The 12,082-nt window shown below is 47.1% G+C and overlaps 1 protein-coding gene across 1 annotated transcript; it reads right to left on the bottom strand.

Moving 5' to 3' along the window:
* Positions 1–325: 325 nt before the first annotated feature.
* EMC7 (ER membrane protein complex subunit 7) lies at positions 326–11,753 on the bottom strand. Its single transcript, XM_054400477.1, has 5 exons — positions 11,518–11,753; positions 8,008–8,127; positions 5,057–5,195; positions 3,999–4,079; positions 326–944 (listed from the first exon to the last, which is right to left on the bottom strand). Exons 1-5 carry the CDS (start codon positions 11,751–11,753, stop codon positions 792–794), a joined length of 729 nt encoding a protein of 242 aa, XP_054256452.1. The 3' UTR covers positions 326–791.
* Positions 11,754–12,082: the final 329 nt, after the last annotated feature.

Below are 12,082 nucleotides of genomic sequence, written 5' to 3'. Positions count from 1 at the left end.
ATTTACCTTCCTGTGTCTGGCCTGCAGCCACCCTGCTGAGATGAATGCATGACACAGACAGCAGTGAGACACCAAGAGCTGCAGAAGTGGTCTGAGTGACTTAGAAAGATCCAAGCTAAGTGCTCATCATGCTGTGTACCTTGGATTCATCATTCATTTGAAAGAGCTTAAAATGCTTTCTGCTGCAGGATGCTTTGCTTTCCTCCCACCCCAACGAGTTTCCAGCAGAAAGACCAGACTGCAACTGGGCAATGAAAAGCAGAAAGTCCTTGAACTGAAGTTTACAGGCAGCAAACAATGTAAGTTAAAATTCTTTTATATGTGACACATATGACAAGATGACACAGCAAACTGCTTAACTCAGCAAACCCACCACTCCCATTCTGAAATGACTTGTTCATTGCAGAACTCAACAGCAAATATAAAACATTAAAGTCACCTCAAGACTGAACTCCACTTCTGTCATTGCTGAATTTTTTGATACAGTCTCATGATTAAGACACTCATTACTGTTTAGTATATAACCTGTAATAAGGCTCTACAGAACAGCCCAGGGAACTCAGCATCATCACTAACTCTGTACAGATACAGGATTGAAGCCATGGCCCTCTTTTGCTTGCTGTCAAGTACAAGCCAGCTTATGGAGACTGAGAGTAGCTGGACAGCACAGCTGCAGCACACCCTGGAGCCTGTGCCTGATTTAAGGGGACAGTAGTGGCTGTCTCAAGACAAGGGAACGTGGTACTGAGTGACAAAGAGATGTGCAAACCAGGCTTAGGAGGAAGGCTTAGCTACCTCCTTTTTCCAGAACTACTCTTCCCTGCTTTACTGCTGCTGCTACCAGACTTGCTTGAAGATTTTGAGGAGAAAAGTCTTGTCATGAACTCGGAGACATCCGGCAGCTCGTGGTTGGAATTCAGCATGTTCATGGACTGCTCCATTTCCTGTGTGCAAAATGAGATCACCTTGATGTCAGTAGCTCCCCAACAACTGTTTTGGAGGCAGCAGCTGAAAGAGCCCACCAGGAAGCTGTGCCACCTTGCCCAGGGCACACACTGGCACACGTTGTTATGCACCCCCAGCCAATGCCCAGCTGCACACAGAGAGAAGAGCCCCACGCTAAAAGCACTGCAGGATGGCAAAAGGGAACCACGTCTTAAGCAGTCTTACAGGCCAGCCAACCATCAAATACATGAGGATTTTCCAGAAGACAAAAAAATGCCATTCCTTATTTCCTTTGTTTCCAGACTGAAGCTTTGGTTTGGGTTTTCAGATCTGTGTTCTCATAGATTTTCCCTCCTTTTGCATTTTAAAATGAGTATTATTTCTCCTCAATCTCAGAAAGTTTTGGAGCTGTTTGGAGGGATTAAGCATTTTAGTGCCCTACTCATGGCCTACATTAAGCTGTAAGTATACAGCAGCTCAGTTTTGTTTCATGGAAGGCAGGATTTTAATCTGTGATTTTAATCCAGCTAAGCTTGCTGTAACTTTAGAGTTCTGCACTGTGGTTCTATGAGCCCAAACCCATTAGGATAGAATAAAACAAACCCTGAAGCAGCTCAATGCATCCAACAGCTGAACTGCACATCCACAATGGGATAATGCCCAGAATAACTGCCAATTTACTGTGAGATTGTCTCCTTGCCCTTCTAGTTACCATTCAGAATGATCCAGCTTGAACTGTTCTGAAGGAACTAACAAAGCAAAAGCTTCCTTATGGAAGCTACTGCACCTATACTCCATCTGTGGTTCACATCTCTACCAGCACAGCTACTAAACCATTAACTGCCTGAAACTGGATAGGGTCAGTCCCAAGCACAAATCCAGGCTGGGTGCAGAGTGGGTTGAGAGCAGCCCTGGAGAAAGAGACTTGAGGGTGTTGGGTGCTGAGCAGCTCCCCAGGAGCCAGCAGTGCCCTCATGCAGCCCAGCAGGCAGCTGTGTGGTGGGCTGCAGCCAGAGGAGTGTGGGCAGCAGGGCAGGAGAGGGGATTCTGCCCCTTGACTCTGCTCTGCTCAGACCTCACCTCCAATCCTGCCTCCAGCTCTGGTGCCCCAGCATGAGAAGGACACAGAGCTGCTGGAGAGAGTCCAGAGGAGGCCACAAAGATGATCCCAGGGCTGGAGCAGCTCTGCTGTGAGGACAGGCTGAGGGAGCTGGGGGTGTTCAGCCTGGAGAAGAGAAGACTCCAGGGGGACCTCAGAGCTGCCTGCCAATAGCTGAAGGGATCCTGCAGGAAGGCTGCAGAGGGACTTCTCATCAGGGTGTCCAGAGACAGGCCAAGGGGGAATGGTTTGAAGCTGAGGCAGAGCAGGGTTAGAGTGGAGCTGAGGAAGAAGTTCTTCAGCAGGAGGGTGCTGAGACTCTGGCACAGGCTGCCCAGGGAGGCTGTGGCTGCCTCCTCCCTGGGGGTGTTCAGGGCCAGGTTGGATGAGGCCTTGAGCAGCTGAGTCTAGCTGAGAGGTGTCCCTGGGCATGGTGGGGAGGTTGGAGCAGAGGAGCTCTGAGGTCCCTTCCAACCTGAGCCATTCTGGGATTCCCTGTAAGCATTGTCATATCAATGAAAAAAAGAAAAGAATAGGTTGTTTTCTACAAGTTCAACTTCCAAAGTTCAGCTTTTTTGGAAGAAGATGCCATGGGTATCCAGCATATCTTTGTCTCCTGTTCTGAGCCCAAATGAAAGCCAAAAGAGCATTCCATAGCTCTGACTGGATTTTTATAGGCATTACATAAAAACCCCATAAAAACAACAAAAGCACAAAGAACCCACCCCAAAATGGACTCAGATACCTATAATGCACTACTTAAGACAGTGGTCATTTAAAGGAAAAGGAGTTTAAATTAACCAAGCCCTCCACAAGCAGCCCCCAGACAGACAAGGAATACTTCTAAAGCTAAGAAAAGATTTAGCAAACACCTTGAAGCTCCACTTTGTCCTAGCCTTCTGCTACTCGTCATTTGGCATGATGGGAGGACAACAAACAGAACATTTAATGACTACATGAGGACTCCACATCACACACTCCCCTGCAGCACCTGCAGGAACAGCCTAGTCAACTCTGTGGGTTATCTTACATCTGCATTTAACAGGCTAATCAACTCTGTGGTTAGGTTGGTGGATAAGAGAACCCCACATCAGACCCTTCTCAACACACCTCATGCTAGTTAAGTGAGGTCTAAAAATGAAGTGCTAGGCTTAAAGACAGTGCAGAAATCAATTGAAAGTTGATAAAACAATAACCTTTGAGAAGCTCTCCTGCTCTGCAGAAACACCTCCTGCTGTGCTAAACAATTGCATTTTGTGCTCTGCTGTTCAGCAGCAAATTCCTGTGAGACCCCACCCTCAATCCTGTCTCTAGTTCTGGTGTCCCCAGCTGAAGGAAAACAGAAAGCTCTGGAGCTCAGAGAAGGTCACAGGGATGATGCAAGGGCTGGAGCAGCTCTGCTGTGAGGACAGGCTGAGGGAGCTGGGGGTGTGCAGCCTGGAGAAGAGAAGACTCTGGGGGGACCTCAGAGCTGCCTGCCAATAGCTGAAGGGATCCTGCAGGAAGGCTGCAGAGGGACTTCTCATCAGGGTGTCTAGAGACAGGCCAAGGGGGAATGGTTTGAAGCTGAGGCATAGCAGGGCTACAGTGGAGCTGAGGAAGTTCTTCAGTAGGAGGGTGCTGAGACTCTGGCACAGGCTGCCCAGGGAGGCTGTGGCTGCCTCCTGCCTGGTAGTGTTCAGGGCCAGGCTGGATGAGGCCTTGAGCAGCTGAGTCTGGTTGAGAGGTGTCCCTGGGCATGGTGGGGAGGTTGCAGCAGATGAGCTCTGAGGTCCCTTCCAACCTAGGCCATTCTGTGACTCTATTAAATGCTCATTGTTGAAAGAGCAGCACTGTATCAACTGAATAAACTCTGTCCATGAAGAATTATAACTGGAGGTTAAGTCCATTTTTAATTTTATTCCCTTTCTGTACCTGAAATCTTTGCTCTCTCTCCCTCCCCCAAGGTACTCACCCGTCTCATATCAGGATCACTGGTGTTGACAACTTTGGGCAACAGCACAAATATCAGTAATGGAAGAACCATCATCATCACCTACACAGAGAACAGCAAATATTTCTTCAGCTTGTGTGTTGCTCCAGATGTTTTCAGACATAGTGACAAGAAGCCTTCAGCTGAACAGGCAGATTTTGGAACTGCTGCACTGGGAGTCAGTAAGGCAGGCAGTGTCACTCAGCTGTCAGGGAAGAGCTCCTGAAGTAGCACTGTGCTTTACAGAGCAGACTGCAGCCAGTGCTTGGGGCCTCTTCCAACTCTCCAGACTACAATCTTGCCACCTGTTCATCACCACACTACACCACCAGCATGCTGTCCAAGAAAATGGACCAGGGGCCGCTTTCAGAGGATACTTGAGTGGTGTGGATGGAGATTTATGTCACTGCAAAGCTTCTGATTTAATTCAGCCTCAATTGTTGTTTAAAGAACACACATTTGAATCATTACTGCAGGGAAGAGCTGCATTTTGCCTCTCAGTTTCTGCCAGCAAAGCAGCAAGAAATGCAGGAAGTACAGAGGTAAAATGGCTGATACACTGATGTCCTCTGCAGCACCTGAAGCTGAAGACTTGAAGCACAGTAACATGTTCCTCCAAAAATAAATAATGTCCCATTCAAGCTCAACTGGGTTCAAATTCTCTGCCTGGTGTTTTTTTTTTTTTCCCTATACATAGCTGAAAAACATCCTCAGCTAAAAGATAAAAGAGGTTGTGTGGATGCCTCCTCCCTGGAAGTGTTCCAGGCCAGTCTGGATGAGGCCTTGGGCTGGGCTAGTGGAAGGTGTCCCTGCCCATGGCAGGTGACTGGAACTAGATGATCTTCAAGCTCCCTTCCACCCATCCCATTCTATGGCTCTGTGCACGGGAGGAGAGGTCATACAAAACTTTCTAAACATACCAACCCCAAAGAGATCAAAAGATCCTCTCAGAAGAGCCAAGTGTGCACAGCTTTGCTGAGCTGTTTCACTCCTGGTATTCTGAGGCACATCTCTAACCTTTGTGTGTTGCTGGTACGTACCATAGGATTCATGAGGAAATCTGTCCAGCCCCAAGACTCCCTCTTGATGAAGTATGAAGGAGGCCCAGAAGATTTCATCTGGAGCGGGTATGGCAGCCTGACCACTTCGGAGGTTTTGATGTAATTCACGTATCTGGCTCTGGGCAGCAAGATGGAAGTCATTGGGAACAGAGACACAAGCTTCAGAACAAACACCACACACATGGCCTCCTATCCAGAGCAGACACAGCTACCTGCTGGGCACTGCCAGCCAAGCTTCCCTTTCAGAAGCTAACTTCTCAGCAGCACACTTTATGGAATCAACTGATACTTCACCTTCATTTCCAGCAGGCTGAGGAACCTGATCTGGAGAGCAGACCTGCACATCAGAGCCAGCAGACCTGCACATCAGAGCCAGCAGACCTGCACATCAGAGCCAGCAGACCTGCACATCAGAGCCAGCAGACCTGCACATCAGAGCCAGCAGACCTCTTTGTTCAAATGGGACTTCTCCAACACTCTTTTGCTCCCCTTGGTAACAGGCAAGATTAGCCACAATATTTTAAAAGCAGGCAGGGTTTTGAGCAGTGTGGTGTAGCCTCAGCAGAGTTTGCTTGGGGCAACAACTATTTCCATATGAAGTTACTGCCACCTTTTCCCCAAGTGCATTACTTGGCAGTTATCCATACTGGACCTGGGGCTTGATAAGGCCCTTCCACAGCTCTTCACAGGTATTCTTTAGACAGTTACTTTGTACTCTCCTCCAGCTCTCTCTCCAGCTATTTTTCATGCTTTATGAACATTTACCAACCCTGTCCAACTCCAGGATGACTTCTGCCTGTTACAAAAGAAATAATTTCTTCTGAAATTTTCACCAAATATTTATCCCTAGAATCTCTTTCCCTCCTACTTTATGACTATGTATTTTCTTCAGAGCTTCTGAGATTTTTCAAGTAGATCACAGAATTACGTAGGTTGGGAAAGGTCTTTAAGGTCATCAAGTCCAAGCACCAACCCAGCACTGCCACCTGCACCAGCAAACCATTTCACTAGGCACCACATCTACCTGTCTTTAGACTTTCAGGGACAGTTATCCAGATGTTGGTTGCTCTTCCTAAGCATTCCTGTACTTTTTTGAAAGGCAGAACATCTCTCAGGAAAGCCTAGCTGCCATTTTCCCCATGTATGACATTTTATTTCTGCATCTCCCAACTCTATTCCTCATTAGTTTCTAGCTGCTGCACATGCCAAGCCGACTGGAACTTTGCTCTATAGCCATTTCCTATCTGTTTTCTGTTACCTCTAGCCCTCAGACACCAACACAGTGCTAAAGGAGAGGTTAAACACACTCCTGGGACCATTTCACCAAGTGTTTATTCTGATGCCAATGGGACTGCCTAATAAAGTTTTGAAAAAACAGTCATAAAGTTTGGAAAATAAAATCTAAGCTCAAACTGTGCTGCTGCTATTATTACTATCATCATCCTCACCATCATTATTAACAACAGACTCTTTTTTCAGTTTTTAGTTTGGGATTTCTATTTTTTACCCCCCCTAAAATACTGCTGAAGTGTTTATCTTGATGTTTGTGGTCCTAAAAACTAACAGCAGCTTTTGTAAGACACTGTAAAAGACAAACTTGGGAGCTAAGGCACTGCAGATGTGGCTGTAGAGAGAAATGAGCTACAAACATCTCCATGGTAAATGGGAATCAGCCATGTATTTGTATTTCTGGATAGTGTGCCCTTACAGGTGGGCAGCTGAAGGTGTTAGGGATAGGTTGGAGACTGACCTGTTGGAGAGCAGTGAAGGTGAAAGGGACCTGGGGGTCCTGGTGGACAGAAGGATGCCCAGGAGCCAGCAATGTGCCCTGTGGCCAAGAAGGCCAATGGCATCCTGGGGTAGATTAGAAGGGCTGTGGTGACTAGGTCCAGAGAGTTCTCCTCCCCCTCTACTCTGCCCTGGTGAGGCCACATTTAGAATATTGTGTCCAGTTCTGGGCCCTTCAGGTCAAGAAGAACCTCAAGCAGCCGCCTGAGAGTCCAGCACAGAGCCCCAGAGCTGCTGCAGGCAGTGGAACATCTCCTGTGAGGCCAGGCTGAGGGAGCTGGGGTTGGAGCTTGGAGCAGAGGAGCCTGAGGGCTGCCCTCACTGCTGGGGATAAAGATGTACAGGGCTGGAGCCAGGCTCTGCTCAGGGATGGCCAAGGACAGCACAAAGGGCACTGGGGGCAAGCTGGAGCAGAGGAGGTGCCAGGGGAACAGGAGGGAAAACTTTTTCCCTGTGAAGGTGCCAGAGCCCTGGAGCAGGCTGTCCAGAGAGGTTGTGGAGTCTCCTTCTCTGGAGACTTTCCAACCCCACCTGGATATGTTCCTGTGTGACCTGCCCTGGGTGCTCCTGCTCTGGCAGGGGGGTTGGACTGGATGATCTCTGGAGGTCCCTTCCAACCCCTAACATTCTGTGCTAATGTAACATTAAAAATAAAGCAAACAATGCTACAGAAATAGTGCAGGCTGGCAACTACTAGCTTTTGCCAGTAACTGTAAGGAGTACCTTATGGAGAAGGAACAGTAATACTTTAGAATTTAGAGTTGGAAAGACATTAGAATTTCATTGTGTCAAAACCTGACACAACATTTACCAAAAAAAGAAAAAAAAAAAAAAAAGGAAAAAAGGGAAAGCAAAAAAAAAATATTGGCAAAAGAGAAAGCAGTTAACTGATTTAGTCCAGATTTTGGGATAGCTGCCTAAGAAACTAACAGAAGTAAAGAAACAGAAGGAGTTCATTAATTTCATCTTATTTAAGGCCTTAAATGTGAGAGGAAAAAAGTAAATTAGACTTTGAATTTTAAGAAGTATACTCCTAGAAGTGATGCTAAAAGAAGCTAAGAGGCCTGGAATGGAGCAGCAGGTCTGCAGTCCTGGTGGCACTACTTCCACTGAACAGATCAAGAGAAGCAACCCAGGCTCACCTCATTTTGCCTTTGGAAGTGATGTCAACTCGCACAGGCTCGAATTTATGAGCAGGGGATATCACTTCCACCACGTAAGATCCTGAAGGTACATCATGAACCACAAAGCTGCCATCTGTCCTGAAAAACACAGCAAGTTCCACTCCATCTCAGTACGCTCCAGCAGACGAGACAGGGCTGCACTGCTTTTAAAGAAAGAATGCAACAGTATCATTGCATAGGAGAAATACACATCACTACAAGGACCAAAAGGAAAATCTAAACTGCTCAGCACCCTTCAGATCACCAGAATCACCAATCACTGTTGTCCTGGAGCAGTCAGTTACCAGCCTAAAGTAAGACTTAAAGTGGTTAGATTTCATCAATTCGATGGCAGAATCAACTTCCACCTTCCTTCCTCTTCCCAGCACATGTCCAATGAAGTTTACTTTGCTTCAGTACTTCTGCTGGAAGTGAAAAAACCCCAAACTGACATCCTACAGAGCGTGGGTGGATATTAGAGATGACTTAAAATTCACCAAATTGCAGTTTGTGCCTTTGCTGCACAAGAAGTTGGTTTTTTTTTTTTTACTTTTTAATTGCTCCCTTCAGGACTTAGCCCACGCTGGAAAGCTCTATCACAACATGAAGGAAACTAAGAGCTCTGAACATATACACAGAAGGGATTTTTAGACAGACTGCTTTTATTTTAAAGTATGAAACTTCAATACTCACTGAAAACATTAGTAAAAGGATACTTGAAAGCTTCAGCACCAGTTCTCACTAAATTAGACTACAGAAGCATGCAGCTTGCCTTCTACATGCTTCCAGAAGTTTCCAGAAAGATAGAATGTAGTGTTCACTACCCTCTTAGATAGCTCCCATAAAAATAATACAAAGGATATCTCCCCTGAAAATAAAAGATCTCTCCTAAAAACAATGTATTTCCCCTAAATATAATATAAAAGATCTCCCCTTAAAAGACATCTATCCTCAAAATAGAAAAGACATCTCTCCTAAAAATAAGAGATATCCCTCCTAAAAATAAGAGATAATCCCTCCTAAAAATAAAAGGTATCACTCAAAAAAACAATAGCTCTCTCCAAAAAATAATAGCTCTCTCTCCAAAAAATAGAAGATACCTCTCCTAAACATAAAATATATGTATCTCCTAAAAATAAAAGATACCTCTCCTAAAAGTAAGAGCTAGCATTCTCTTCCCTTTTAGAATTAATATCAAAGATAGCTCTCCTAGAAATAAGACTCAAAGTTAAGGTAAAAAAATTGTTCCAAGGGGGCAGAAAACGTTGTAAATCCCTGGTCCATCAGAAACCTGCATCAAGAAAGCAAGGAAGATGAATCCTCTGAAAAGTGAACTCTCAAGAAGAATTTTGTCCTTATGTCCTTCACAAAAGTTCTCCCTCATAGCTGCACATCACTTAAGGAACTTCCAGGAGGAAGCAGCAAATACTGAGTGGGTGGTGTTGACTAATGCCTTGTGATGATTTAAGCCCCTAACAATCATAGAATCACAGAACTGTCAGGGTTGGAAGGGACCTCAAGGATCATACAGTCCCAACCCCCCTGCCATGCCCAGGGACACCTCACACTAGAGCAGGTTGCCCAGAGCCACATCCAGCCTAGCCTTAAAAACCTCCAAGGGATGAGGCTTCCATGACCTCCCTGGATGCTTACATCCCCTTCTACTGCGAATAGGCAAGGGTGTTTCCCAGCCATTTCCTATTATTTTTTCATTCTTTACAGCATTATATTGAGAAAATTCAATTAATAGGTTGCTTTTGGTTTGTTTTTTCTTTTTTGTTTTCCCCTAAAGATTTGTATGACAAAGTAAATTCTCACTTTGTAATACTGGTCTCAAATATTGCCATTTTTGAATTTAAAAAAAAAAAAAAAAGCTGAATTTTTCTTACAGTAGAGAGAAAGCAGTAAGATTTATAAAAATGCCATTTGAAATACTCAGAAAGTAACTTTGCTACGTCATAGAATTATTTCCCTCTTTTTGATGACTGGAATGGCATCCATCTAATATACAATCAAAACCTGCCTGGGAGACGGTGACAGACAGATCTTCTGCTATACCAAAGACGTTTAAATGTTTCCCCCTGGATGGGAAGCACCTTTCTCCTGTGCCTGAAATACCAGTTATGGCAGAAAACACTTCTTCAAACCCACTTCTTACTAACAGGTGTGCTGCCTTCCAGCACTATGCTTACTACAAGTGAATAAAAGCCCCCAAGCATTATTAAAGTATTTCTGTTAAAACACACCAGGTCCATCTACAAGTGTTTATAACCTTGTAATACTGCTTGGCATTAAGCTGTAATTTGCTTTATGGCCAGAGCTCTGTCATGAGCAAGGTATTCTCTTAGGTATTTCCTCATATTTCATACACCTACACTGCCAACTCACCAACTCCATAGTATTTATCACATCAGCTCTTAAATATGCCAGGCTCCCACACCTGGCTTAGCAGGTCCCTACACTGCCAAGATCCTGCAAGTTTGGCAGAGTCCAGCCTCTTGTGTTCACCTCTCAACAGCTCCCAGAGCCAAAATGCAGTTCACCTTTTACTGCAATGACTAAAACCGATTGGTATTTAGGAGGTGGTGTTACCTTCACTCTCTACAGAGCTTCTCATTTTTAGCCATGATGTTAAAAGCAACATCTTACACCACATTAAAAATAATAAACCTCACTTTAAAACAAGCTCCTACACTTCAAACTATGAGATCAGCTCTTAATTCAGAAGACAATTGCTGTAGCTTATTATCTCCAGATCCTTCGCTGATATGAATGTAGCCATTCCCTCCTGAGGCTGAGTGATTCTTCAGAGCTTCCAAAGAATGTGCACGATCCTGGGAGAAGCAATGAAGCCATGTCCCTTGCAGTGGCTTACACTGGTACAAAGCTCTGGGCACGCACTGCAAGAGTTAACTACACCTCAAACATTTCTCCAGAACGGTTAAATACTTAAGCTTAGGTCTTAAAAAAGACAGGAGTGCATCCACAAAAGCTGAGACCAAATCCTGTACTCCAGATTTAAAGCAAACGTGTTTGGTTGGGCTTTGTTTGTTTGTTTTGTGGGGCAGTTTTGTTTGAGGGGTGGTTTTTTTTTTCTGTTGGTTGGGGTTTTTTTCTAATTAAAAGGGAGTTCCATTTTTCCGACGGCCTAAAGGCCCGCAGCCGCAGTCACCCATTCGGTTACGAATGCGGGAGGCCGAGACCGACAGCACGGCAGGATCCCATTCTGAACCTGGCCGTTCCTACCGCATTAGCGGTGAGGTGCAAGGGTAGGAGTAAGGCCAGAGCTGCCTGCGGGATGTTCCTCTCCTCAGCACTGCGGTTCTCAGCCCAGCTACAGCTGCGCCGCCATCTTCCGGCCGCCACTGGGCAGGCGCGGAGGGCACCTCCGGGCGGCACCCGCAGCGCAGGGCGACATCGGCCCCAGCCCGCCGACGGCCGCCAGCTTCCCCGCCAGGACCAAGCCCTCCCGCCCCACCCGTCGCTCACTTCAAGAAGCCGACGTGCTCCTCCCCGTCCACCAGCACCCGAGCCCCCGCGATCCAGTCCTGCGGTTTCATCCCGGGCACCACGGCCCGGCCCTCGATCTTAAACCGCTCCCCGGAGCCGGCGCCGCCCGGCGACTCGGCCGTCCCAGCCGCCTCCGAGCCGCAGGCGCCGTCGGGCAGCGACGACGCCAGAAGACAGAGCAGCAGCAGGCACGCGGCCCCGCGCGCCGCCGCCATCGTGCGCCGCTGCCCTCCCGGCCCCGGCCGACCGCCTGTCTCCGCGCGGGGAGCCGGGCATACGCGAGCGGGAGAGGGCGCGCCGCAGAGTGACGTCAGGGGTACAGGCCAATAAGAGCGAGGCGAACGGACGTCGCGGGGTGAGGTAAGAAGCGTGGGCCAATAAGAGCGAGGCAAAGGGGGCGTAGCGGGGTGAGGTAAGGAGCGCGGGCCAATAAGAGCGAGGTGAAAAGGGCGGCGCGGGGTGACGTAAGGCGCGCGGCTAATAAGAGGGAGGTGAGAGGGGCGTCGTGGCGTGACGTAAGGAGCGCGGGGTAATGAGAGCGAGG

The sequence above is a fragment of the Indicator indicator genome, chromosome 4 (genome assembly GCF_027791375.1).
Source record: "Indicator indicator isolate 239-I01 chromosome 4, UM_Iind_1.1, whole genome shotgun sequence".
NCBI classification, from domain to species: Eukaryota; Metazoa; Chordata; class Aves; order Piciformes; family Indicatoridae; genus Indicator; species Indicator indicator.
Note: the sequence above shows the minus strand (reverse complement) of the source record. Positions and strands in the feature narration are given on the sequence as shown.